At 54.3% G+C, this 27109-nt stretch overlaps 1 protein-coding gene across 2 annotated transcripts in view; it reads right to left on the reverse strand.

The window, feature by feature from the left end:
• Window positions 1–9702: 9702 nt before the first annotated feature.
• The window catches only part of Sh3tc1 (SH3 domain and tetratricopeptide repeats 1), a 40871-nt gene continuing 23464 nt past the window's right edge, over window positions 9703–27109 (reverse strand). For both annotated transcript variants that reach the window (XM_040746964.1, XM_040746963.1), the window contains exons 8-18: window positions 26834–26910; window positions 25847–26042; window positions 22566–22699; window positions 21347–21388; window positions 17659–19338; window positions 16777–16957; window positions 15162–15312; window positions 13547–13669; window positions 12828–12978; window positions 11774–11970; window positions 9703–10070 (exon numbers count right to left, since the gene is read on the reverse strand). In XM_040746964.1, the coding sequence (XP_040602898.1) occupies window positions 9813–10070; window positions 11774–11970; window positions 12828–12978; window positions 13547–13669; window positions 15162–15312; window positions 16777–16957; window positions 17659–19338; window positions 21347–21388; window positions 22566–22699; window positions 25847–26042; window positions 26834–26910 (3190 nt within the window). In that variant the 3' untranslated portion in view covers window positions 9703–9812. The remainder of the gene's footprint in view (window positions 10071–11773; window positions 11971–12827; window positions 12979–13546; window positions 13670–15161; window positions 15313–16776; window positions 16958–17658; window positions 19339–21346; window positions 21389–22565; window positions 22700–25846; window positions 26043–26833; window positions 26911–27109) is intronic.

The following is a 27109-nucleotide window of genomic DNA, read 5'->3' on the forward strand; positions in this document are numbered from 1 at the left end:
TGGTGAGGTAGACAGTCCCGTTCTAAACATGGAATATGGCTTAATGCCTACTCCTTGAAGAGGGTGACAGGGGCGTGTTGAGAGGTCATGCTACCTGACAGTAGCTCTGAGGATGAATGTGAGCCTAGGCCAGGTGGGGAGAGGCAGAGCTGGCAAGGGACTCCAGCTTGATGTCAAACTTGTATGGTGGCTGGGGCTGGAGAGTGAGCCTGTGTGTGTGCTCAGACAACCAGGCTCACATGCTTCCTGGGAAAGTAGGGCTAGGCGCTCAGGGTAGTCACAGAAGTGCCTCTGCCACCGTCATCCCCAGGGACACCTTGGTGGCACTTGGAGTTTCAGACCCAGTGCCCCATTGACCTTATGCCAGTGTGATGTGGTCAATGACAGCTCCATAGACTGTGACACAAGGGGTAGCAGACTGTGCTGGCAGCAGCAGAGTGTGGGGCCCCTGTCAGTGTTGGCCTGTAATTTTCCTGTTCAGTGGGCAGGAAGCTCCAGCCACACATCTAATGTGGCTGCCCTGTGAGAGAGGGCCCCTTGCCTCGGGGCTCTGGCTGGGGTCACCACAGGGCCCTCTCGGTAGCTATGTGCAGACACAGCACTGGCAGCGAGTGACTTCACCCCTGAGGCATCCCCTTCCCACAAACCCAGACTGGCTCACGCTGTGGACAAGGGCTGAAGCCTTCTGGGAATCCTAGCTCAGGTCATCCCTCTCTTTGTGTCTGCTATGGCTCCCCAGGACCTAGTCCTCTGCTTCCTGTCTCCATGAGCGTCCCCAGTGATCTCTGTTGTCCCTCTCTCCAGGGCCTTTGCTTTTGCATGACACCTTCTTCACTGTTCTTGCTTGGGACTCTTCTCCGTCTTGGGACAGGACAGACCTCTGGGCCCACATGGTCCTGGGCTCCCCGGAAGAAGTCAGGCCAAGTGTGACCGGCCATCACAGCCCACTGTCAGCGAACCTTTGCTGTACCTGTTTGCATTTGCAACCCTCCCTCTAATGGCACGTTCCCGCCTCTGGTGATCCTCGGAATTCAGGACACATGGCCCTGTGGCTTGTCTGAGCCTCTTTTGTGGCAGGGTGACTGTGCCTGAGTGCAGAATGAGCTGGCTCCTCTCACTGTGGCATCTGGGAGCTGTTGTGGAGAACATTGGTCTTACTCCCTGCTGCTCTGAGTGCTATGGGGTGTGGGGAAGGAACAGAGGGGTAATGACAGAGGGCCAAAGAGGAGAGCCTCTTATATGACCCCATCAAATTGGGAGGAACCAAACACTGGCTACCAGGGCTCTTAGCCTTCAGGACAGTGGGCAGGCAAGGACATCTCTAGCTGGGACATGGTGGGACCCTAAGCATCAGTGTGCCTCTTTGGATTTGCTTGCACAATAGCTGGACAGAAGTTGACTGTGGTCCAGGGCAGACCTTCGGTCACAGAATCACGGGAAAGACAGGATGGCCTACAGCTCCGCTGTGGCTCTTGGGCTCTCCCCTCAGTAGACCCTTTTCCTCACAGTCAGGAGGGAATCACAGTACACAGCATCTGTCTCCATGAAGATGCAGAATGGTCAGCCACGGGGATAGCGAGAGAGGTTGCATAGATGCCTGAGTGGTCCAGAGAGCAAGCTTATCTTCCCCCTCCCATACATACACACATACACACCCTGGGGCTCCTGTTCAGAAGGATAGTGGGAGGGAGGGTCTCAAGCCATTGAGAGTGTAGCAGGAAACTTGTTTTCTTGTTGATCACCCAGCTCTGAGAAGCTTGTGCAACGCCTAGAAGCCAACCCCACCACTGCAGGTTGAGAATCCAAGATACTGAGATGACCTAACATGACCCAAATCACAGGACTGGAGCTCAACTCTGAGGTCAGGGCCCTGGGGCTCAGAACACTAACTACTGCTCGCTCTAGCTTCATGGGTGTCATAACCTGGCCCTGACTACTTCTGCCATGACCCCCAGAATCGCCCTGTCTTGAGGCAGGCCACTGATAACAGAGTCAGACAATATGCACTCCCTGGAAAACATTAATTGAGCAGCACCATATATACCCAGGAAAAATCGGGACATGTTTTCTGGTCTACATTCAGAGTGGTCAACTTTGTAAAGTGTCCTACACCTGAGCTCCAAGTCACAACCATGTCACCCCCAAGCTGTGCGTATCAAAGCAAATGATGCCACCATTCAATCTGCAGTCACCTCAGCTGTGCAGTGGGAGATGAAGCCAGCCTCCCAAGAGTTGGGGACAGTGTAGGGCTTCCCATCTCTGTCCCTGTCATCTCAGGGACACTGGCTCTCCCAGATGGCCCCATGTGCACAGGAAATACCTTTGTGATGATATCATCCTTCCAAGCTACTCTCTTGGGCAATGTCAGCCCTTTGTAAAAGTGGGAAGGAGGTTTTGCACCCAGTGGAGACTAGGGAAGGGGACAATTTGTCCTGAAAGGGTCTAGGGAAAGAGTCCATTAGGAGAAGTCAATGAACGTGTCCTGCAGGAGGGTCAGGGGAGGAGTGAGTGTTTGTGGATTGACTGGCAGACCTACAATGTCTTAGTCTTTTAAACAGCTTGATTCCCTGAGAATCCTCCCAACTTATCACATGCTTTTTAGAGAACTGCTTCTTTCTGATTTTAAAACATATAGTACAAAATGCATATTTATTTTACAGAAGTTGGATGATTCAGAGCTAGAGACACAAGGAACAAAAAATACATTTGACGTCACCCAAAAGCAAGGACGAGCTTCGTTTTTCTTCTCATTTTGGGTTTTGCCCAAACTCTCACAGGAGCATCTGGGAGATGGACCGGTGGATAAAGTGCTTATCATGCAAATATGAAGGCTGGAGTGTGGAGCCCCAGCACCCTCATAAGAAATCGGGGCTGGTGACTACCTGCAACCCCAGTGCTCCTGATGTGGACACAGGGGATGCCTGGAGCAAGCAGGCTGGGGAGACTAGCCCAGTCAGTGAGTTCTGGGTCTAAGTAAGAGGTTCTGACTCAATAAATAAGGTGAGTTAGAACCCCAGGGTAGACAGAGGAAGTTTGCCTGGTGCTTGTCCAGCCCAGTCCAGGGCTCTCCCAGGTTGAGCCTAGCAAGAGAACTACAGGGAGAAAGCTCCCTGACTGGAGCAATTGAGGAGGGGGTGTCGCCAGCCAGCAAACATAAAATCCTGTGCCCCCTCATTTCTCACAGTCTGTTTGCTTCCTGCAGGGGCCTTCTTGCTGCATCATCGTCATGTTGACTGTTATCTTGAGAGGACATTTGTCATTTCATCTCTGTTCCTGTTCACGGTGCTGGACTGACACACTCAGACCATGGCCAGGGGAAGAGGACAGAAAGCCAGGGAACTCCCGCTACTCCGTCATCGGGACTCTTATCCTCCCTCAGTGACCCTTGGTCGGTATCTGCTCATTCTCCAAACCCTCCCATCTGGCAGCCGGCTTGATCAGTCCCTCCCGGCAGCCCGCTCCACAGGCACGCCCTGAAACTCATTGTCAGCCAGGAGTTACTGGCACAGTCTGGAATCCCTGCCTGCTTCTGCCTCCATCCGTTCACCCCCGGCTCCCCCAGTCACATCCTGAGTCCTGGGGCTATGTGAGCTGGGGGCCAGGGAGGTGGAAACATCTAAACGTCTAGTGCACACTAGTCCTCACTGAGCTTCAACTTCTTCTGAGGCTCAGGGGTCCAGGTAGGAGGTCCACAGTGTTCTCTGTGCCCCGTGTCCCGCTGTCTGTCTGCGCGGAAGGTGTCATGTCTTCCACACGGCACCAGCACTTCAGCCACTCTGCATTGCTCTAGACCAGGAACTCAGACCTAAAACTGGGCAGTATAAGCAGACTTGGAACTACTCCCTGAACTGCTACACAATGGCACATGGTTACCTTCGGCCTGGCCTGTCTGGAGCCCCCAGAGAGCACCATATACTTTTGGAATGGGGAACACATACTTTTGGAACACACTTCTGTTCACAGCCAAGTAAGCGAAGAATCAGAGAGGAAGGTGACCTGCCTGGCCACGGGCAGAGTGTCTGGTTATTCCAGGGACAGCCAAGGGTGTGCTGGCCTGCCAGCCTGGAGAGCTTGTGACTGTGTGGGAAGCCTTATGGAGGTTGGGGATCTCCTCCTGGCTGTGTGTCAGGAAGGGAGAATGGCAGGTGATCGTGTGGATCCATGATTGGTCAGAAGGAACCGATCCTGGCATCATGGTTCAACATGGAAGACCCTGGTTATGGAGCAGGGCAGAGCTCCAAGTCATCTGTCGAAATCCTGACCCCTAAGCCAAGGGTACAAACCAGGAGGGTCCTGAGGGCTGGAACAGGCCTAGAGGGTGAAGGGTGTGGGACACAGAAAGGCTTGCCCACTGTGCCTTGTCCTTTTCCACAGACAGAAGCCAGAGCCTGTTGTCTGTCAGCCACATAGACCACGGAAACAGGCCACAGCAGCCATCATAGGCAAGACAGCTTCTCCCACAGTAGAACGCTGTGGGTTTTTAAACAGAGAAAAGAAGCAGGCCTAGGTGGGCAGGGCAACGAGGGGATTGTTGGGGAGGAAGAAAACTGCTCCCTACCACACACACACCCTGTTCCCACTGGCAACCTCAGGTAGACCGCAGGCAGCTGACCCAGGAGCCCAAAAGCTCAGGCCAACTATTGAGATGATCCAGATTATAGGAAGACATGCAGGGGCAGAGGAGGAGGCTGCCTGGGAATCAGAAACTGGTCACCCCCCAGGGCTCCAGCCATGACTAGCTGCTGGTGAGAGGAGGTGAGCCCGTCCCCTCAGGTGGGGACTCTATAGTCAGAGGCTGGGCAGCCGCGGCCGTGGGACCAGGGTTCCTCACTCTTACACAGCCTCAGCGTCCACTGTGGATGGGATTGATGAGGCTGCCTGCACAGAGCTAAAATGATATGTGTTTAACTGCCTGAGAGGTAAGGAGCACTTTGACCGTCTGTGTGAGTCCCCGACTGCCGGAGCCAGTCGGAGTAGGCCTTGTATAAGATGGGACATCAGAGCTGGGTTTAGGAGGGAGCATAGGAGTTTGCCGCACAGCTTCTCGGGCCGCATTTGAGCATCATCTGAGCAGGCGACGCATGAAAGGACCTGAGAGGAAACCTTCATCTATTTGGGTCTCAATGGGCTGTCATCCTCGGTGGCCTCATTCCATCACACAGGCGTTGGTGCCTTAGTGAGCAGGCTGGGAGCTACTGGATGCAAGGAACCCTGCTTGGCTTTGTCCTCAGAGCCACCAGGTGAATATTGATCCCCAGGTCTTTCTGAAGTCTCAGAGGAGGGAGCTGAGGAGTCCAGTGCCACGCAGTCATTCACAAAGGACAGCAGTGCTCAGGGCCAGAGGAGCCCCTCCATGGAATGTCAGAGGGGAGGGGGGACCCTGGGGGCACCCCCATGACTCTGTGGATCCTGGCTATGTGGAATGGTGGATACACGGCAGCTCGAGGTGCAGGGGTGAAGAGAGAGGGGAGTCTCTAAGCATCTGCCAAAGGGAAATCTGTTTCCACACACTGCCTGCGCCTGGGACCTACAGGACCCTGCGGCCTCTGCAAGGGGACTGACCCCTCCAGGCCATGCCCTCCTGCGGCCTCTGCAAGGGGACTGACCCCTCCAGGCCATGCCCCACCCCCCGCTGTGATATGCCATCCACCCCTTCCCACCTTTTATCAGTCACCCCTCACCTTGCAGACAGGCTTCCACTACCCCAGCTTCTCTGCCTCTACCTCACCCCACTTCTGGATTCCTTAACATTCTCCTTCCTCCTCTCTGTTTGAGTCACCCAGCCAGAGAGCCAGAGTGGCCCCGAGAGACCAAGGCACCAACGACTACCTTGCAAACATGATCCTCACCAAACATGTGTTTTTGGAGCAAGGCAGACTCCTAGGTGGGTGATGGCCTGGGTCATCCAAGTGGCCCCGACTGCCTTCCTGTGTCCTTGTCCCCACATTTGGGCATCGATGTGACTGGAAGGATGCAGAGACTAGAATGGTACCATCAGCAGAGGTGGCTGGAGCCTCCCAGAGCTGGTGTGGTCCACACAGCTGTGGCCTCTGCACTCCCGAGTGCTGCTACTCAGGTTTGCCGAGCACACGGCACAGCTCAGGAGCTAAGCTGGGATGCTCTGCTCTTCCCAGCCACCTCCCTCCTGGCCTTGGCTCCCAAGGTCTGTTCTCCACCGTCTCAGGAACACACCCCCCCATCCCCACAGTGCAGCACCTCCGGCTACCCACCTCAGAAGTTTGGGGCCAGAATTTGGAAATGTTCAGTTGTCAAACATAGTTGACACAAGCAGCCTGTGGGCTCTGCTCTGGCAGAAATCCAACCAAGGTGGCTCTTCCAAGGAAATGTAGATCACAGCAATGTATCCCAGACCTATGGCCTGGAGGGCAGCCTTCGGACTTCTGGGAAGCCCCACAGAGAATCCTCCAGGCAGCCTCCGGCTCTGGCTTAGTGTCATTTCCTGCCAGATCTCCAGAAGCTTGGGGACTTTCAAGTCAACCTCTTGCCTCTGGGAGCCCTCCTGACCTCCTCACAGATCACTTCTTCAAGGATTGGGCCAGCCTGTGCTGGCCAGCACAGGTAGCACTTGAGACCCAACGTGAACGTGTCAGAGAGATGAGGTGCAGACAACAGCTCTTGGGGTGTCAAGTGAGGAGAGACTAAACAAAAAGGGGCAGGGAGTGCAAGACAGGACAAGCTTGTGAAGGAGCTATTGACATGGGGTCCTGTGTGCTGAAGAGGGGTCCATAAGCCCAGGAGCATGAGCTGTTCATGGGGAGCATGAATGATGGCCTGTGTGGTGACCTCTCTGTTGAAGCTTTTTTGCAGTAAAAGACAAGTGACATGAGCACAAACATCGAGGGTTCACACCCTCCCATGGTTCCTATGATCAGGCCCGAGATGGGCCTCAGTGTTCCTGAGATGGACCAGGACCCAGGGGAAGCTAACTTGCTGAGAACTATGTGGATTGGATGTCACTATACGCCAAAGGCCTGTGTACTGATGCCATGGTCCCCAAGTGGCATTGCTGGGTGACTGCACCAGGGACACCCACCGCACACTCTTTGACTTAAGTGGGTTTTTCTGATGCCCCCTGCTGGCAGCGGTAGGACTCTCAGCTCAGGTGGCTACGTTACCGTTGATGACTGAGAGCCAACATAGAGCTGAGTCCTCTCTGCTGTTGGCTCCCTCTGTCCCCACAGAGCCCCTGATCCCCATGCCCTATGGGGGAAGGGAATCCCCACCTCCAGTGGGCACTGCTGAGATCAGGGCTAGTGCAGCCTCACTTGGCCGCGGTACAGGCCATTCTAGAAATGGGTGTGCCCACAGTCATCACTGAATGATGACCGTCTGGCCGAGCCTTTATGCTGGCCCCTGGTCTAGAGTGAGTTCATTGCATAACCGTCCTTTTCCTAGCCCCCTGAGGCAGGCATGATGGGAAGGTGAGGAGAACTAGCAGGTTCTTGGAACAGGGAAACATGGGTGAGGAGGAGTCAACACCCACTGCCCTCCTCCCAGGGCAAGCCTGTCTCTGTCCTCAGACATATCTGGAAGTCTCCCCTCCCAGGCTGATGGGTCCCCACAGAGATGTTCTCACCCTGCTGACTGGGTCATAGAGGCATCCTTGACCTCCAGGAGCAAATGCCCCTGCTCTCTACAGGTATAAGCCTAGAATTCCTGTCTCCCTAGGACACAGGGTGTCAACACGAGTCTGGTCAAGAGGACTGGCTTTGTAAAGATGCCACAGTGGGCAGGGAAGACTGAGTGGATGCCATTTACACACTAAACAACCCAAAGCTCTGACCCAGGTCACATAGAGGGACCCGGTGATCCTGCCCTCATGCCTGCTCAGATCTATCTGCCCTTGGACAAAACTGGTACAAAGAGGGACCATGCTCCCAAGAGAGTGGACACAGCCCTGCTGGGGTGGGGCCCCATGGCCTCACAGTCAGGCCATCTGTGAAGGTAGTTGGATAGACGTGGCTGACACTGGGCATCCTTCTAACCCTGAGCAATGAGAAATGGGCAATGGGTCTGCTGGCTTCTGCACCCTTCCTCAGACCCATGCTGATGGAAGAGCCCTAAGGAGTGTACCAGGCCTAGGTGGAGTCCCAGCTTCCACCATCCACTCCTGCCTTGGCGGGGATTCTGAAGGCTGCTCTGGGCCATGTTGTCGTCCTCCCGTCATTCACAGAAACTCAAAGTTGGGCTTCTTTGGTTACAGATGATGAGACAGAGGGTCTGAGAGGTTAAGACAGTGGCCAGTATTACTAAGCCTTGGAGCAGCATAGTATGGCTGGTGAGGCATCCTGGGATCATAGGCATCACAATAGCCCAGGGAGCACCCTGCTACCCAAGCCTCACCTCAGCCCTCAGGCAGTCACTTTGTTTCAGGGCTGACCAACCTGGGCTCAGAGAGATTTACTCCCAAAGGCCCTGCACCCCCAAGACAGCTGGCAGCTGAGAACGCCCAGACTGCAAAACTCCTTGTTGAACCGCAGGCAGGTGATGACCTCAGCCAAGTGTCCTTAGTTACCATGATGACTGGCTGACTACCTTTCATCTTCAAGAAGGCTATCTCCTCTCCCGCTGTGGCCCAGTCCACCCGAGAATGGGACTGTCAGCAACCTGCAAAGGGTTTGCATAGGGGAGGATCTGGTTCTGCAAGTTCTCTGCTGCCCCCTGGTGGGAAGACAAGGAGGAGCATCTATTTCAGTAGGGCTTTGAAAAGTGGACAAGTCTCCTTGGTGTTTAGCAAGGTTGTTTGGAGTGGACACCCCAGTTTCTGCCTGCAGTGTCCATTTTAAAGGGGGATTTGGGGAGAGTATGGTGTTCTGGAATACACAGGGACTGCAAGACACTGTGACACTGTCAATATCACCAGAAGTCATTAAGGTGAGAAATTTCACTTATTTAAACATGACTGATGGAAGGGTTTGGAACATTGCAGGTCACTTTCAACCTTGCTGTGCCACAGTGTCTATGCTTAGGAAAGAAACTGTCTAAATCACCTTGCCTGGGCTGGAGATTTGAGAGACACCAAAGGTCTTGGGGACTAGGTGACAGCAGGCAATAGCAGGGAGTGTGACCATGAGTCTGTCACATTTACCAGGCATAAGATTTCAGCACTCTGCAGGTCAGACAAGTCTTGGACCAAGGGACACTGGGCAGGGAGGATCTTCCTTCTGTTGCCTGTGGCTCTCCTGACACCATCAGGAGTGGAGAAGTTCACAAGCTGCTCTCCAGGTCTTAGGGTCTGTGTCCCTGTAGGCAGGGTGGGCAGTCACTGTACTTGGCTGAGGCTCTGTTCCTATCCACTGTGACAATGGATAATCTGGGTCCCCACATCTCCCACTGCCGATAGGGGCTGTCATGTCCTGAACTCCTCTCGGGACATGTCCAGTATTGAGAGAGTGAAAGATAAGCTGTATCAGACACATGAGAGGGTAGAGAGGGAAACAGGTCACCTTAGGTTCTGCCAAGGGGCTCCCATAGCCATCTTACCTTTTATAGACAAGGTGACAGAGGATTGGGGTAAGTGGCTACCCAAGGCCACACTGTGAGACAGCCAGCAGGAGGAGGGTTCAGTCCTCACTGGAGACAAGGTGTGGGCTGGCTACAGTGTGATGGGTCAGGGAGCTGGGAGGGGGCAGAGCCAGTGCTCAATGGGACACATGCCACACACCTTGAAGACACCACAGGTGCTGAAAAATATTTACTACTGTTTGCTCCTTCCTTCAGCAACCCCCCCCCCACAAAACAAGTCACACGCACCCGAAGAAGAGTCCCTTGCATAGACCCTTCTCAGGTTGTCAGGATGGGTAGCTAGGGGCCAGCCAGGGTGTTCCGCCACAGAAGCGCTGGGGCACCAGGTTGGTCCTGCGGAGGTTCAGTTCTGAGGCAAAGGTCCTTGCTTTTTGGTAGAAGAAGAGGGACATCTCACGGTCCATGAGGAAGTGGTGGTAGATGGTGGCCAAGCGTGTGTAGATCTTCAGCTGAGCTTTCTTGTGGCCCAGGTCCACGGCTGCTGCCAGCGCCAGCTGGTAATACCCAGCTGCATCAAAGGGATCCTGGGGATAGATGTGTTTGACTGGGATTTAGTTGACTCACTGCAGAAGGGCAAGGGGTGGGGGTGGGGAGGGTGCCAGGAGCAACCCCCAAGGGCTACACTATCCCAGGGTCACTCGGATACACCCACCCATAATGGTTAACCCACAGGCCATATCAAGGTACTATGAGGACATTCCAGCTTGCCCCATCACAGTCACAGCTTAGCCTTTTCCCCCAGCAGGGTTAAAGCCTCCTGGCCCTTGTGTTTGGATGCTGGTTTTTAATAAAACTGTCCCAGCTAAGGGCATACCATGTTAGGAGCTGGCTCAGAGCAGCAGCAGGCCTACCCCAAATATGATCCAGTGATCCAAGTGGCCCGGAACAGCGTTATGGCTGCCCCTCAGCTCCTTCCTGTGCACATATCTGTGCCCCTCTTCTGAATCTCCCTTCCTCCTCCTAGATTCCAGAGCCTAACACCTTGACCTATCGTGGCCTCCGCTTCTTCTTCCCTGAGCCTTCCTGCTGCCTGGATCTTACCTTGCCTCACCCCAGTCATTCCCAGAGGGATGCATCATGCCTTCCTTGGAGGAGGTGGGGCCCCTGGGACTGCAGGGCCTCACCCACTCTGGGGACTTCCTGGCCCCCTGTTGTTGAGTGATTGTACCAGTGGCCCATGTCCCTGGGTACTAAGATGAGGTGTAAGACACACCTCACTCTCACATCACGCGTACTTTTGTCTCAAACTCAACGTCCCAGTAGGATGCAAACTCCCTCTGGACCCACCCCATAGGAGTCTCCCACCCTAGCTTCTCTCGGAGGTCTCTTCCCAAAAGAGTGACCTGAGGGGCTTGGGCTTCCTGAGACCCCACCCAGCCTGCCTTGTGCAGCATCTGTGACAGCTCCTTCGGTTGGCAACAAAGTACAAGAGCTACCAACGTCTCCTCTCGTACCAGCCCCACAGAGCCAGGACCCAAGAACCAAGAAGAGTGGGCCATGTACAGGTGGTTGGCACTCCTCACCCTAGCTCAAGGCCACCCCTCCCTGGCTAACTCTGTGACATGAGGAAACATGGGAGGTACCTGGCATCTCAGGGGAATAAGAAGCTCTGGAGGAAAGGGCGCCCAGCTAAGTGGGAAGGACAGCCGAAGCATGTGCGTCTGCACATGTGTGGCAGCTAGGACTCACGTGTGTACCTGGAGCTGTGACCAGGAAAGAGTGTACCCATTCCTGAATCTCAGATTCCTTCACTATGAGGCAAGATGGTTATATCTCCACCCATTCCTCCCAAATGAAGAGGAAAGGCAATGCCACTTAGAATTCCAATAAGGAATTGTTGAGAAAGGCTGGTACTCCAGCTGGGCTTCCTAGAAGAGGTACTAGGATGTGGACTGGATTCTGCAATGTGAGTCTCAGGGGACAATGATAATAAATGTCCTTGTCCCTTTATGTTCCTTTAGGAGGTCCATATCCAGGAAGCTCCTTAATTACTTTTCCATATACTGCTGGCATATGGTAACCCTGTACCCTCTGCTTGTCACATGAGAGGGCCAAGACTGACCGGCGCAAGAAAGTAGCCCTGTCTGCTGACCTTGGGGGCTTCTCACAGCCCCGCCGTGCTCCATGAGAACGCAAGGCCATTGCTGGGAGGCAGTGACTGCAAGTGCAGACCTCACACTCAGGCAGAGCAATGACTCTACCCCAGGCTGAGCCCCTTCTTGCCCACCTTCAGGTCATAGAAGATGATGTCACCCAGCACCAGATACACCTTCACGTAGTACAGGGTCTCCTCATCGAATTCCAGGGGTGAGCTGCAGAGTGACAGAGCCTTGAGGAAGAAGTGTTCAGCCAGTTCTCCGTGGCCCAGTTGGTGGTTCAGGGTGGCTAGCCGGTGGTAGGCCACTCGCTCATTCAGGCGGTCACCTGGGGATGCAGGTGCAGGGGCAGGTGTGAGGGTACCGCCCACTGGGGCAAGCAGGGCACGAACCAACCAGGAGCGAGCATGCACGCAAATGCAGCAACAGCTCACAGAGCTGTGTACACTCAGTCTTAAACCAGGCCGCTCTAGCCAGTCCTTTCCTGCCCCCTGGACTCATATGCCCATGTGTAAAGTGAGCTAAGGACAGCAGTTCCCTTTCCAGTCCCAGATCTGGCAAAGCTGCAGGCTCACATGCCCCACTTTGTGTATGCATGGAGCTGCCTGGGGTGCCTTCCTCGGCACAGGGCTCAAGGAACGGCTGCAGCTGCCGCCTTCCTTATATGTTCAGCACAGTCTGTCACCTAAGGGAGTCATGCTCAGAGCCCGGGGCTTGTCCCTGCAAACAGGTAACCTGTGTGGGTGGGCTTGAGTGCCGGTTCATGGAGCCTGTGCTCAGTGCTCCTGCGGGCCTGAGGCCACAGTCAGGGTTCCTGCCCAGGAGGAACACAGACACTCCCAGTCAGTGGTTCCGTACTGGAGAGAAGGTAGCCTAGCACTAAGAAACAGGCTGCAGATGGTAAGGACAGGAGGGGCGGGGAAGGGATGTGGAGAGCAGCTAGCCAGCGTTCGAGCAGCAAGAGAAAGCAGCAAAGAAAGCCTCAGAGCTCTGCTCTCCTTAAGTCCCTGCCTGCCCTGGACTCGGCTAGGGCTAGGCACTGCCAGCTCAGCAGAGCTGCTGTGGGCCTCCGCCAGCCTTCACAGGAGATGGGAGAAACCGAGCAAGGTCTCCTTATTCTGCAGACCTGGGGCTGGGGACCTACTAGGATGGAGTGCAGAGCAGGGCACGGGGCTGGGGACTCACCCAAGGTGATGCTGAGTGCTAGGGCCTCGTGGGCGAACTCTAGGCCCTCCTGGGGAGCCTCCAGCGCAGACAGAAGGGCCACCAGCTTGTTGCACAGGCGCAACTCTGCCTCTTGATCTCCTACAGTCACAGCCAGGGGCAGCGCCCGGTCCTGTCCACATATTGAGATTAGGCTTCTTCAGTGCCCACCATGCAACAACTCCCGGGCCCACATGTGTGCAAGGAACTACCATTCCCCCCACTGTATGGTCTTTTCATGGGACAGAGGATGGTTCTGTCTTGATACCCCATGCTGGGAACTGAGATGAACCCCCACCTAGTCAACTACACCTTCAGCCTCAGACCAGGCTGTGCCTCTCTGCCCAGGAGACAGGGCTTGAGTGGGACAATCGAGTACTCTACTAAAATGCATGACATGTGAGCCCAGAGCCAACTGCACACTGCGAACCATGAGGTCAGAGAAGCCCGTGGCACGCTATGTGTACTTTACACATGCCTATGTCTCTCAAAGCTCAACATCCTCATCTGTAAGGTGACAGGATTTCCCCACCCAGGGCTGCTTTAGCACAGGCTGTACTTTACAGAGGGCTCAAAGATCGCTCTAGGAAAGCCAGCTACACTGAGCTCTCTACCTCCAGGTGGGGAGCCTCTGCCTGCCACTGGCCCACTGAGGGACACCCATGAGGCGCACATATCACCTGCCTACGGTGGCCACTCACCCGGTAGAAAGACACAGCTTTCTCCCGTTCCCAGGTTCCATTGAAGAAGATGTCTCCAGCTGCCTCAAATAGCTCCAGCCCCAGCTTGGGGTCCCCAGTATACAGGGCTGCATTCTGTGCCACCTGTAGGGACCAGAAGTTCTCTGGTGATAATAGCCCCCGGGGAGGTCATGCCTCTGAGATGGGCAGCCTCACACTTGGAGGAGAGCAACTTTCAGGACCTGAGAGCTAGGAAGTGTCGGTCCAGCTGCAGCCCAAGATTCCAGCAGGTGTGGAATTCTCAGGTGAGCAGGGAAGAATGCAGATCTGGCCTCTGGCCTGCCCCCCATGTTAGAATCACAGTTTCCTGCCCCTACATTGTCTGTAGCTCCCACCAGATCCTATTCCTTCCTGACGCATCCATGCCTGCCTTCTCCCCTATCAATGCCACAAGACAGGGCCTGAGGCTGGCTGAGGCTCCTCTGCTATGTCCAGGGGTGCCTGCAATGCCTGGTGAATAGTAGATGCCCAACAAACGCTTGCTCAGCGATGAGAATAAGCCTACCCACTCTCCAGCTTCTTGGACTTATTCTCTTCCAGAAGGTGGCGCTAGCCCCATACTCTGACTCAAAGCTGTTGGACCTCAAGTTTCAGCTGGCCCTCCCTGTGCAGCTGTCTGCCACATGGCCCATGAACCCTCTGAACCCTGGACTCCTTGATCCTAGATCCTCAGCTCACAGTGTTGCTCCTGTGCTCCTTAGCTGTCCAGATCACACTGTGTTTGGGAAGCATCACAGTTCCTATGATGTGCATGTACCAAGAGCTGCTAAAGCAAGTTCTTCTGTGTACAGACAGAGCAGATACAGCATCCCTCATACACCGAGCACTGGCTATGTACTGACAAGAGGTGGGTACTATGAGGAGCCTGTCTTCTGCCCAAGGAGATCAGATGGTTGTCAGATAGTCTGGGCATTGGAGGAGATTGAGGGAGCCACAATGGGAGAGAGGCAGGCCCTTGGGATACAATAGGCAGTCAACAGTGATGGATGGGTGAGCAGATGGACAAGTAGATGAACAGATGGGTGGATAAACGGATGGATAGGTGGACGGTGGGCAAATGAACGTGTGGGTGAACGGGTAGACGGATAAGTGGATGAGTGAGTAAATGGGTAGGCTGAAAGATGGGTGCGTGGATATATGGATGGATTGGTGGATGTGTGGGTGAGTGGTGGACAGGTGGATAGGTGAGTGGGTAGTTAGGTGAGGTGAGTGGGTAGTTAGGTTGGTGTGAGTGGGTAGTTAGGCGGGTAGGTAGACGGGTATGGGTGGGGGTCAGTAGGTAGTTAGGTGGGGTGAGTGGGTAGTTAGGTGGGTGTGAGTGGGTAGTTAAGCGGGTAGGTAGATGGGTATGGATGGGGTGAGTGGGTAGTTAGGTGGGGTGAGTGGGTAGTTAGGAGGGTAGGTAGATGGGTATGGGTGGGGTGAGTGGGTAGTTAGGTGGGTAGGTAGACGGGTATGGGTGAGGTGAGTGGGTAGTTAGGTAGTTGAACAAGTGGATGCGGGGCAGGCGAGTGGGTAGTTAGGAGGGTCGGGTGGTGAGTGAGTGAGCCAGTGCACACAGCAGCATTGAGCACACCTGGATGTACAAGTCCACCAGCTCATTCTGGCGCAGGATGTAGTAGATCTTCCCAGCCTGCAGCCAGGCACGCGCTTCCTTCTCCTTCTGCTGCAGGTCGATGAAGATCCCCAGGCTCCGTTTGGTGTAATCCAGAGCAGACTTGTAGGCCCTGAGATCAGACACAGGCGTCAGAATAGGATCCGCCTCCAGAATGGTCTGGAAGGTCAGGACCTGAGGGAATCCTCTGTGGGCAGCATTCTGTCCTGCCCCAGGCAAGCCGACACAGTACGGAAAGACAAAGGGAGTTCTTCAGAGGGAAGATGGGCAGCGGCGTGTAAGTATCCTTATATGTCCTGTCAACCCCCACATGCAGAGAGTCACTTGGGGATATGCCCCACCACACGTGCCTGTGGGCAAGCCCGCAGAGTTTCTTGATGATGACTGATGTGTGAGGGCCCAGCCTATGGTGGCTGGTACCATCCCTGGGCTGGTGGTTCTGAGAAAGTATCGTGAGTAAGGCAGTAAGCTGAACCCCTCCAGGGCCTTTGCATTAGGTCCTGCCTTGACTTTTCTCAGTGAGGGGCTATGATATGGAAGTATAAATAGAAATAAACCCTTTCCCCCTCAGATCGCTTGTGTTTTATCATCGCAATAGAAACCTAACTAGGGGCTGGAGAGAGGGCTCAGTGGTAGAGAGCACTGCCTGCTCTTCCAGAGGACTACCACATGGCAGCTCACAACTGCCTGTAACTGCAGTTCCAGGGACCTGACACCCATGGCAAAACACCAATGCACAAATAATAATAATAAAAAAAGAAACGCTAACTGAGACACAGTCTCTGTCTTTTCTGGACACTAGGGAGACATTGCATAGGGCAGAGTTCGGATCCTAGGCCAGGGCTTATCAAACTTGCATACACTATAGCAGCACAGAGGACTGCTCTCAGCTGCTGTCCTTGCTCTAAGTATTTGACCTGAGGCCTGGCCAGGGCTAAGCACCTCCAGTAAGCTCTGAGGGAGAGGGACAGCAGTCCAGGGACACACCCAAGAAGCCTTGCTCTAGGCCGCTAGCCCACGGCTCTTGATGTGAGATCTGTGTTGGGACAAGGGCCTCTCCTGCTTCCTCACAGGCTCTTCCCTGCTCCAGTGTCCCTGCCTGAGGGCGGTGTCACATAGATGATTTTACCAGCTGAAGGCTAGTCAGAACTTCAGTGTCGGTCACACCCTGAGACCTGGAGGCAGGGAAGTTGGCTCCGCCCTCTGTGGTGGGAAGCCTGGAGAACATGTGACCACCACCGTATGTCTGGGTGGGTGAATGGCACCCAACTGCCCTGAGCCAGGCAGACAACTAAAGACCAGGGGCAAGTAGAGGTCAGCTCACAGCAGCAATCATCGCATGGGCGGCCTCGAAATGCCTTGTAGCAGTGACTGTGTGTAACTGAAAAAGTGAGCTTAGGAGAGCTAGTCTTTATTGAGAGGCCTATGCTGGGGCTCATATGTCATGATGAATGGAATGATAATCAGCCCTAAGGGGTCGGGGCCTGACTGGTTCCTGGGGGTGTGTGCGGCTTGGCTGGTTCCTTGGGGGGGGGCTCCCAGGCCTTCTCTGTGCCCCTTACACTGCTGCTCTTACCGCTCAGTGCCCAGCGACAGGTAGAGCTGGCTGATGGCCTCCAGGAGCTGACCCTCTAGCCCCTTGTCAGCTGTCCTGCGTGCCAGGGCCAGTTGGAACTCATGGTAGATGACACATCGCACCTCGTTGGGCATGACCTTGCTGTAGAAGTGGCACAGTTTTTGCACAGCCTGTAACTGACCTGGAGGGGCGGGGGCAGAGAGAGCGTGTTACCCTCCGTCTCCTTTGAGGAACCCCAGTGCCTCGGCTAAAGGTCCCAGGGTATGACTGCCTCTTTACTTCCAGGAGTCAGATCCTCAGAAATGGGAATACTGACCCCAGAGCCAGGCTATGAAGTCTGCAGAACGGCGCGCCATGAGGATCCCATTAGCTGACATACCAGCTTAGCCTGTAGCTAGTGCTGACCATTTCAACCACTCCAGGGAAGGGTCCTGCCCCGGCTCTTGCCCGGCCCCACACCTTTTGTTTCTGTCTCACCACACTCTCCCCACCCCCACCCTGGCCTAATGGCTCTGGCGACATCTATGAAGAGGCCATGGGAGGTGTTCAAGGCTTCAGGAGACAGAAACGGAGGTCTAGCTCACAGAACCCCAGGCTGGTGTTAGCTCAGTGTCACCTCTAAGGTAACCTCCATTCCAGCGCTGGGGGCAGGGGTGTGGAGTCCCTAGAGTAAGGTTTTTCAGTGCACCCCCCCACACGGTCGTTAAGTCTGGCGCAGCATGGGAGGAGGCTGCTTCAAAGGTAGTAGCAAACATTTCCAGGTTTCTACTGCTCAGTAAGTAGGGTGCTCTGAGTAAGTAAGGAGTGACACACTTTCTCAGAAGCCAGTGCGACCCACGCAGACCCCAGGAGGTGTGGAGAGGGGACAAGGGTGGTACTTACTCTCCACATGGTCCATCTCCACAGCCACCAGAAAGGCCCACTCGTAGTAGCACTTGGCCTGCTGGGGGAGGGCCCGGCGGGTGCATAGCTGGCCCAACCACAGGAGAACCTGGGTGAAGTCCTGGCCACACACACTGCTGGGCAGCCGGGAGAACAGTCCCACGGCCTCCCGCAGGTAGTGCTGAGCCAAGCTGCGTGCACCAGCTTGAAGGCACAGGGCCCCAAAGTTGGCCAGGACTACTGCCTGGCTCTGCAGGTGGCCCTGGCTGTAGGTCATGTGCAGAGCTCGGAAGTAACCTTCGGCAGCCTGCCGGGTCCTGCCCGTCCTCTTCAGGGCCATGGCTACCATATTGGTCATCACACACTCCTGGTCTTTGTTGGCCACGGCTGCATCTGAGATGGACTTCAGGATGTCCATGGCTACTAAGTTCCTCCCACAAAGCATGTGCAGCCAGGCAAGCGCCACCAAACGGTCCACAACAGAGTGGGCCCCCGCTGCAGTGTCAGCTTCTGCAGCCTGAGACATGAAGGCAATGGCCTGGCTGTGTTGCTGATGGTGGCTGTACAGTTGAGCTAGGCTGGCATAGAGGGGCCCACACAGTGCCTGCCCCGTGCCCGGAGTGAGAGAGGCCAATGCCTTTCTGAGGTAGTAAGCGATCTGGGTGGGGAGGCGGTGGCTTGCACTCCTTTGGCTATTTGGACCAGGAGCATTCCGGAGTACCAGGTCCACACCCCTCAAGGAGCCAGTCAATGAGCACCTAGTCCACAGTGAGGACACCCTGAGGCAGCTCAGTGCCAGGTGGGGCAGGCACTTCCGGCCATAGATGTCCGCCAGGAGGAGGTAACAGTCCTCGGTCCATGAGGCCTGTGGGGTCCCCACATCCCTGTTGAGACGAAGCAGTCTCTCCAGGTAGGGCAGTGCCTCCTCAGGCTGCTTGAGGTGAGTGTAGTGCCTGGCCAGCAGGAAGCAGGCGCGGGCCTCGGCCTGTGGGCTGAGGCCGCAGATGGCCCTGCGCAGTGCGTATTTCAGGAGCTCGGTGTCTGTGCTGTGTGCGTGGCCAGGTGTCCCCAGGAGGAGGGCTGCCGCTTTGGGTGCTACCTGAACACACTTCTCCCCATTCTTCTGCTTCAGATACACAGTAGCCAGGCTGGTATACACTGCTGCCACCAGGGAGAGGTCCCCAAAACTGCCTTCCAGAGCCCCCAGCGCTTCCTCAAAGTACACCCGGGCCTGGGACAGCTTGAGTTTTCGAGCACACAGCCGCCCCAGCAGGAGGCAGAGCCTGGCCAGGGCCATGCCCAAATTGACTTTCTTGGCAACGCCTCGGGCCTGTGCCAAGCGTCCGGCCAACTCCTCTTCATCATCAAAGCCACAGAGGGCAGTGCCCAGCCAGGGAAGCGAGATGTCATACAGGCCCCGGAAGTGGATCTCATAGCCAGGGGCATTCAGGACCTGCAGCAGCGAGTCCAGAGGTTCAGGGTCTGTCCAGTCATCCTCAGGATCCAGGCAGAACGGAGGCTCCTCAAGGTCTGGTGAATTCACTCTACTGGACACTACTCCGAGGCTCCAGGATACTGGGTCTTCAGGGTGGTCAGGGCAGGCCTTGCACCGTTCTAGAATGTCCTTCACCATGTGCAGAGTCTCATGCGGTTCTGGGTTCAGGTGAGGCAGAGATAATTCTGGAAGTCACAGAAGGACCATTTGGATTAGCTTTGGACCTGAGTCCCAACTTCGACTTGTGTGGTATCCCACATCTCTGCCCCACCCACTATTCCCCTAGCTGCGTGTTCTGGATGACACTTTCCCACGCTGATTCCAGAGCACTGGGGCCTGAATCAGAGTCAGTCTTGATTCCTTTTGTCAACTTTTCTACCCAGAAGCCCCTTCTCCTTGACCTGTCCTTGGATAGCAAAGTTTTCAGAGATCCCACGCATCAGAGCACAGGGGTGGCTTGCACATGGTTTCTCTTTAGAAAAACTAAAAGTCACCTCACCATCTGGCCCACAGTCAGAGTCCAGCCACAGGTGTGTGTTTCTGCAGGCCCCTCAGACTCTAGAAGCCATGAAACCTCCTACAGCCTTTGGCAGAAATAATCAGGGGATCTAAAAATGTGAACCCCTGCCAGGTGGTGATACACACCTTTAGTTCCAGCACTTGGGTGGCAGAGGCAGGCAGGTTTCTGTGAGTTCAAGGCCAGCCTGGTCTACAAAGCAAGTTCCAGGACAGCCAGGAATGTTATACAGAGAACCCTGTCTGGAAAAACCAAAACAAACAAACAAACAAATGTGAGCCCCTGAGGGTCCTGGGATATTCCCTAGCAACAGACCCAGTTAAGCTTAACTGGGATTCAAGGAAGAGGACCAGGAGGAGGCTGGTACTGTTGGGATGGGCCCTAGGCCTCCTGCTCTGGGCCCAGTGAGCAGAGAAAGGTAAGGTTGGAGCAGCTTTTCTGGGTAGCCCATCCTCTGCCCAGGTCCTGACAAAGGCCCTGGGGCTCCTTCATCTGTCCAGGCAGGAAGGCAGTTGAAAACCTCTGCGGCTGGAATTTCTTAACCAATCCAGTAGACTTAGGTTTGCTCTAAGGCTTTACAGAATAGTAAAGCAATAGATTTAAAAATAAAAATTTAAATAGTGATCTCAGGCTGGCCTCAAACACAATTTGTAGCAAAAAAGAATCTTAGACACTTGCTCCTGTTTGCCAAATACTGAACCTTAAGTTACACTACCACGCCTGGTTTCAGATTGTGTGAGCATAGTTTTTTAAAAGTTTTATTTGTTTTTATTTTGTGTGTCTAAGTGTTTGTCTGCATGTGTGTATGTGCATGACATGTGTGCCCAGTGCCCCTGGAGGTCAGAAAAGGGCATTGGATCCCCACTGGAACTGGAATTATGAAGTGTCATGTGTACCAGGAACCAAACCTGTGTCCTCTGGATAAGCAGCAGGTGCTCTTAACTGCTGAGCTATCTCTCCAGCCCATGTTTTGAGCATATTTTAACTTTCAAACTTGAAAGCAAAGTGACTGTTTAATCCTAGTGGAGGACTCCAGAGTCTTTGTTCGTTCATTTGCTTCCAAATAACTGCAGGTTAAGATTGTGTTTTCCCCAGTTGAAATAGGAGTCTGCTCTGCCCCATGGAGGGGTGTAGATTTGAATCTGCACCCATCTGAGGCCAAGGTCCTGCTAGCAAGTAGTGGTAGATTGTTCTCAATGGCCAATCGATAACTCTCCATGGGATCATCTGCCAAGGAGACTATACCGTTTCCATGGTACAACTGAGATGGAAAGAGCATTCTGGAATGAGGCCAGGAGGGAAGGACCTCTAAGGTTAAGTTGTGGGGGACTTTCTCTTCAACCCCTAAATCCAACTGGTGCACTCCCCAAGCAGTGTGTTCAGGAGCACTGTGGGAAATCTGGGTAGTTTCATCTGGTCTTGAAAAGCATGGGCTGGAGCAGGGGGAGGGGTGCCCTGCCTTCTCAGGAGGTCCTGATGAGGCCATGCATCTACAGGAAGTGATCTGGATCCCCACGGCCTGCACATGTGCAATAGTTCCAGGCCACCCATCCCACGTCCCCCACATCCTGCAGAGGAGTGGCATTGGTGGCCAGTGCCCATGGCGTCCCACGCTGCTGCCTCTGCCCTGTGTTCACATCTGATACCTGAGACTCAGCCCGCAAGGGGATACCTACCTTGTTGTTCCAGCTGCTCTGCCTCGTCTTCTTCTAACCAGTCTAGGAAAGGGAACAGAGAAGCAGTCACTCCTCCACGTGCACCCTGTGTCCTGCCTCAATTGGCCAGGTGAATGCAAGTTCGCCAGTCACCGGCACTTACGATAATCAGGACCTGAGAATCCACGTTCTCAGATGTCTCCAGGCAACAATGGAGCACATGTCTACCCCTGGTGTCCCATCCCCACACACCTAGTTAGGATGCCTGTGATCCTCATCAGTTTCATGTCGAGGAAAGGCACAGATAGCTGCAGATCAAACTAGGCTGAGTCCCTCTGCTGGTTGCTCATCACCCAGGGTGGCACTCCAGCCTCATTCCCACTTCCTTGGGTTGGCACTAACTGCCTGCTGGCTTGCCATAACAACCAAATGAGGAAATGAGCTTGAGAGTGTAAAAACCAGGAAGTTATGACATCAGGCAAAACTTTGAGGCTTGTCAAGCAGAGAGGAACTGCATTGCCTTTGGTAGTTCTGGTCCTGGGATTCTAGGGACCAAATGTCCCAGGCCAACCAACAACCATGGAACCAGTTCTGTCTGGAGCTGGGAGAAGTGAATCTGACCAACACTGGCAGAGGGGCCAGCCCCATGTACTGGTCAGATCACGATGGGGGCCCCAGGCTTCCCTGCCCTCAGAAGCTAAGGGCTCAGTGTCATCCGGTGCCTGGTGACAGTGGAGATAGGTTCCCTCTGCAGCTAGCGCCTCAGGACTACCTGGTGTCACCATCTCCTGATGTCTTTGGTTGCTGAGCCTGGCTGCCTGCACCCAGCCCTGAGTGTGCATTATTGGCCTGCCTTTCTGTGCTCCCTGGTGGGGCTCTCACTTCTTCGGAATGCCCTGAGAGAGGTGGTGTAGTTGGAAAGGGAGGGGGAGGAGCGGGTTCCTGGGGGAGCTTGGAAAGAGCCAGAAGCATCCAACCAGCACTCAGCTCCCTTGGGACTGAGGCAATAGTACACTGGCCCAGGTCTGGCAGGGCGGAGTGCAACAGCCATGGTGGCCTTAAACAGACCCCTGGGCTCCACCCAGTTGCAAAGCATTTGGACCACACCCTTCAGTGAAGTTCCTGCGCTTCCAGGAATCTGCCCCAGAGGAGACGCTAGGTTAATATGACTCAGTCAGCACAATCTTGACGTCTCCAACAGCTCACAGAGAGAACATCTGTGCCACCTCCCAGCACCTACCCAGGCTGCACGTGGTACACACATCTGTGCCAGACGTCCTGCTCAGGAGCCGCCGAGCATCCTCATCTGAGAAGTGGCCCTCACTGCGGAAGAATGACCTTTCTTCCTCACTAAGGAAAATTGCACTTTCCAGGCTGGGAAGACAGAAAAAAAAGCCATATTTAGAGGAATTAATTCTCTCCAAGCCCAGGGGAGAGTGGGAAGAATGGAGTCTGCCCAATGGAGACGCTTGTCTTCAGGTTAACTGAGTTTACCGTCTTTCCAAACTCTGGAACAGAGAGAGCCTCGGGTCAGTTGAGCTACCTCCTGTAAGAGCCAGGTGGTCACTCCAGTGCATTTCCTGGCTCCTGGCTCACAGAAGACAATGCCCACTGGGGTCCAGATTCAGGAATCACGATCAGCAGCCCTTTATCTCTACAGTTGAACTTGTGGGGTTTCTTTTTGTTTGTGTGTTTGTTTGTTTAACAAAAGTCAAAATTTCACAGTAAGACCCATTTCTTCTCTCTCATTCAACTGCTGGCCCCACTCACCACAGTGGAGACACTAAATATATGCAAAGCCTGCCTAACTGGCTGTTGTGGCCTTTAATTCCAGCACTCAGGAGGCAGGGGCAGGCAGATCTCTTAAGTTGGAGGGCAGCCTGGTTCACCCTGTGAGTTCCAAGACAGCCAGAGAAACACTGTCTCAGAAACAAACAAACAACAACAAAACCCAAAGCCTGCTCTTGAGAGGACCCCTGTTGGCCTAGGATTAAGAAAGACTTTTTCAGTGGGCTGGAGAAACCTCTCAGAAATTAAGAGTACTTGATGCTCTTGTAGAGGACTTCTGGGTTTGGTTCCTAGATACAACCATCTATAACTCCAGTTCCAGGAGATCCAATGCCCTCTTCTGTCCAAGCACCCATTTGGCGCTCAGAGGGACATATACACAGGCAAAACACTCATGCACATAAAATAAAATAATCTCCAATTTTTTTTAGAGATTTGGATTATAAAGGTCCTGGGAAGGTGAATGCCCAGTCAGATTCTTAAGCCCCATTTGAACTGAAACCACCATTCTTCCCACAGTCCCTAACATAAGGACAGGGCTTATGTGGCCATGAAGTCAGGCAGGGGACACAGAAAGGGACAGAGAGACAGAGGGAAAAAGAATGAGGGAGGAGGTTATTTTGCCTATAGGAGTAAGTTAGCAGGGCAGTGTGAAACCTTAAAATGCACCTTCTAAAACCTTAAAATGCACGTTCCATCAATCAAGGAAACCACAGTGCAGCCCTTGGACCTCCTTAGGCCCACTGAGGCTGTTGGGGTGGAGCGAAGCAGGTGATGCAGTGAGTGTGAAACACATTCTGGAATCATCTCTGGCTGTGAACAGCATGGCGGTGATGTGAATTTCTTGATTTTTGGCACTTGCCCTGGGGTTATACTCTAAGAGCCGAGTAATGTTGTGGGGTAAAGGGCCATGACTTGCATAACTCATCCTCAGAGGTCTGAAGACAAATGGAAGGAAGAGAGAGAAAGGACGAAGCAACTAGAATGAGAAGCTGGTTTCAGCCATCCGCAGGTAATGGGTGGAATGTTGCTGTCCGCTCCTCCGTTCTCCGTAAGTCTGAGATTATATCACGAGGGAAGAAAAGAAAAGTCACTGGGCTGTGCCTAAGGTGGGAGCCCCCAGGTTCAGGGCAGGAGAAATGCCAGAAAACATTTGAGTGACAGGGAAGTGGTCACAGTCCCTTGCTGTGAAAGATGATGCCACCACCGCCAACTCCACTCTGGGGAGACACAGGAGAATGGGCCAGACCCCAGCTCTTTTAGCCTTCACTTTTGTTAAGTTTAGAACCATTGAAGCCACTAGGCATCTGTCAAGAAGCCAGGGACAGAGGAAGCATTACAGGGAGAGCTGCACCATCTCTGTAATAAGAGACCAAGACACGAGCCATGAGCCACACCGTGGTTTCAAGGACCCGGCTGAGCTAATGAGGTTATCATGGGAAGCAACATTGCCCAATACAGAAAGCGAGAGCCCAGATTTCTCTGTCCCTGGAGCTGGGTGGAGAGTCTGTGGAGGTCACAGGGGTGTAGATAGACTGTGTCCCCATTCCGCACGCAAGCTGACATTTCAATGGGGTACCAGGTAATGCTGTTCTAAGTATGATCAGTACACAGGACCAGTCAGTGTTTTCCTGCTCTGACTGAGAGGTTCATGAATCAGGGGATAGAAGGGAGAGGACTCATACAGATGGTAGCAGCCTTGGAAACTGTATCCCAGAGTTGGCTATGGTATCCCATCTCCAGCAAGGTCACTAAAAATGGTTGGTTTGAGGGAGGCATGGCTATAGTAGGGACAGGAGCAGAGGACAGGATTCTCTGAATGCACCGGTATCTCCAGGCTCTATGACTGAGGTCTTAACCTGGCCAAGTGCAGGGTAACCAGGAAATGAGCAACAAACAGTGGGCTCAGCTAGACTCACTGGACACTCCCCAATCACTTCCCTCCCAGCATTGTCCGAAGCTATACAGAGTTGGTCCAGAAATGACCAAAGCACTCCTCTGGAGACCCCTCAGCTAGTGCAGATGCAGGCATGACTCTCTCAGGGACAGAACGGGGCCAGGGGTTAGTGACTAAGGATGGGAGTACAGCCTGGCAGGATCCCCAGGGAACCAGGTGACAGGGAAGAGTGAGAACTAAAAAAGGCTGAGCTGTCCCGTGTCTTGGCCTCAGGAGAGCTGGTGGCAAGTGGAATCTTCATGGAGACCAGGTGCAGAAGCTTCACAGGGCTTTTTGTTGAGAGGGGACATGCAGAACCCTCAAAATGTCTGTGCCCCTGGAACCTGGGAAGGTAACTGGTTTGGGACACTGGGTCTTTGTGACGGTTACTAGCTAAGCTGAGGTAGATAGGAGTTGACTTGATGCACAGTAGGATAGTGTCTCAAAGGTAGAAACAGACATGGCTGAGGAGCCACCAGGACCTTGAGGGTTCATCCAAAGCCAGGGAGACCCAGGCTGGTGGCCGCTGAGCTCAGGCAGGAAGGTGTGCTCCCCTCAGCTCGATGGCTGTGCCTGGCCTCGGGCTGCCACCATGAAGGTTATACCCAGCATGTAGAACAACACTGTAGATGGCACCCTGGATAGGCATACAGTGCCCTCTGGTGGCACCCTGGCAGGGCCGAGTCAGTGGAGGAGGGAAGGGACAATGCCCAGGTTGCTCCTGAGAGGCCAATGGAGGGTGGCAGGATCCCTGCAGGGGCAGTGTGGAGTTCAGGAAAGGGGCCTCTGCCACTCACTCAGATGCCGGGCCCTGCATGCTGACGAGGCCAGTCCTCACAAAGCCCACCTGGCCAGAGGCCACGTGCCGGCCCACACACCAGGGCAGGCCAGGCACCTGGGCACCGATGATCTCGATGACATCACCAACACAGAAGGACACCTCTTCAGGCCCTGAGCCCTGGAAGTCACCTACTGCAGAGGCCAGGCCAAGCCCTGCAGGAAGAAGGCCACGTGGTCAGATCTGAGACTCTATGGACAGACAGGGGAGCCCTCAAGCACCTGTTGGTGTCCCTAAGATGGTCAGAGGTGTTGGAAATGAAGCTTGGCTCCGGAGGTCTGAGGAGCTGGGCCTCTCTGTGGTCCTCAGAGGGGCTGTCTGACCCTCATAACAGATGGGCCACCAGAGCTGAGACACTGGTTTACTCAGCCCTAGGCTATCAACCTCCAGGAACAGGACTCTGCCTCATGCAGCTTGGACCTTAGGCTCTCTCCTCACTCACAGGGCTCTGTGAGCAGGCAACAGGCACAGCAACCATCCAACACCAGCTGGCTCCACAAGGGGCAGAGAAATCTGTCCCCACCCCTGCCCTAAGGGCAGCCTGCAGGACCAGCTCCTCATGAGGAAGGCCTAGGACAGGGTCAGAGAGGCTATCCATTTTCCATCCTGCCCCACAGACTGTAAGCCAGCCAGCCAGCTAGCCAGCCAGCCAGCCAACCAAGCCTAGGGTCTTCCAACGAACCAGACTTAATGGGGCATCCTGTGACATCACATTCCTGGCTCGGGGGTGGGGAATGTGTGTGAGAAGAGTCCTGGCCCATTTCCCCAGATGCTGGGCAACTTAGTTGGGCCTCGAACCTCTCTGAGCTTTAGATAATTCTGAGTATTGTAGAAGGGATTCTGGCCTCCTCTTCTGACTTAGGAAACATTCAGGACAAATGCAAATACTAGTCCCTGCCACCTTCTTTTGCCGCCTCTCCCCCAGAGAGGGAAGTCTGATACTCACCCATCAGCTGGGCATCAGGCGTCCCAGATCCATCCATGGATTCATCGATGGGATCCCATGGGACCCTGAGAGTCCACCTGGAGTGGGGAGAAGAGGTCTACACTGTAGTCTCAGACTGGGAACAGGAGTGTCCTATAGAATGGTCAGCAGGTCTACACTATAGTCTCAGACTGGGAACAGGAGTGTCCTATAGAATGGTCAGGAGTAGCAGCCTTTGAGGACACACATGAATCCCACCCTCCTTCAACATACCTGCCCAGGCGTGCAACCCTGAGG

The sequence above is a fragment of the Mesocricetus auratus genome, unplaced genomic scaffold, assembly GCF_017639785.1.
Source record: "Mesocricetus auratus isolate SY011 unplaced genomic scaffold, BCM_Maur_2.0 Super-Scaffold_100006, whole genome shotgun sequence".
NCBI classification, from domain to species: domain Eukaryota; kingdom Metazoa; phylum Chordata; class Mammalia; order Rodentia; family Cricetidae; genus Mesocricetus; species Mesocricetus auratus.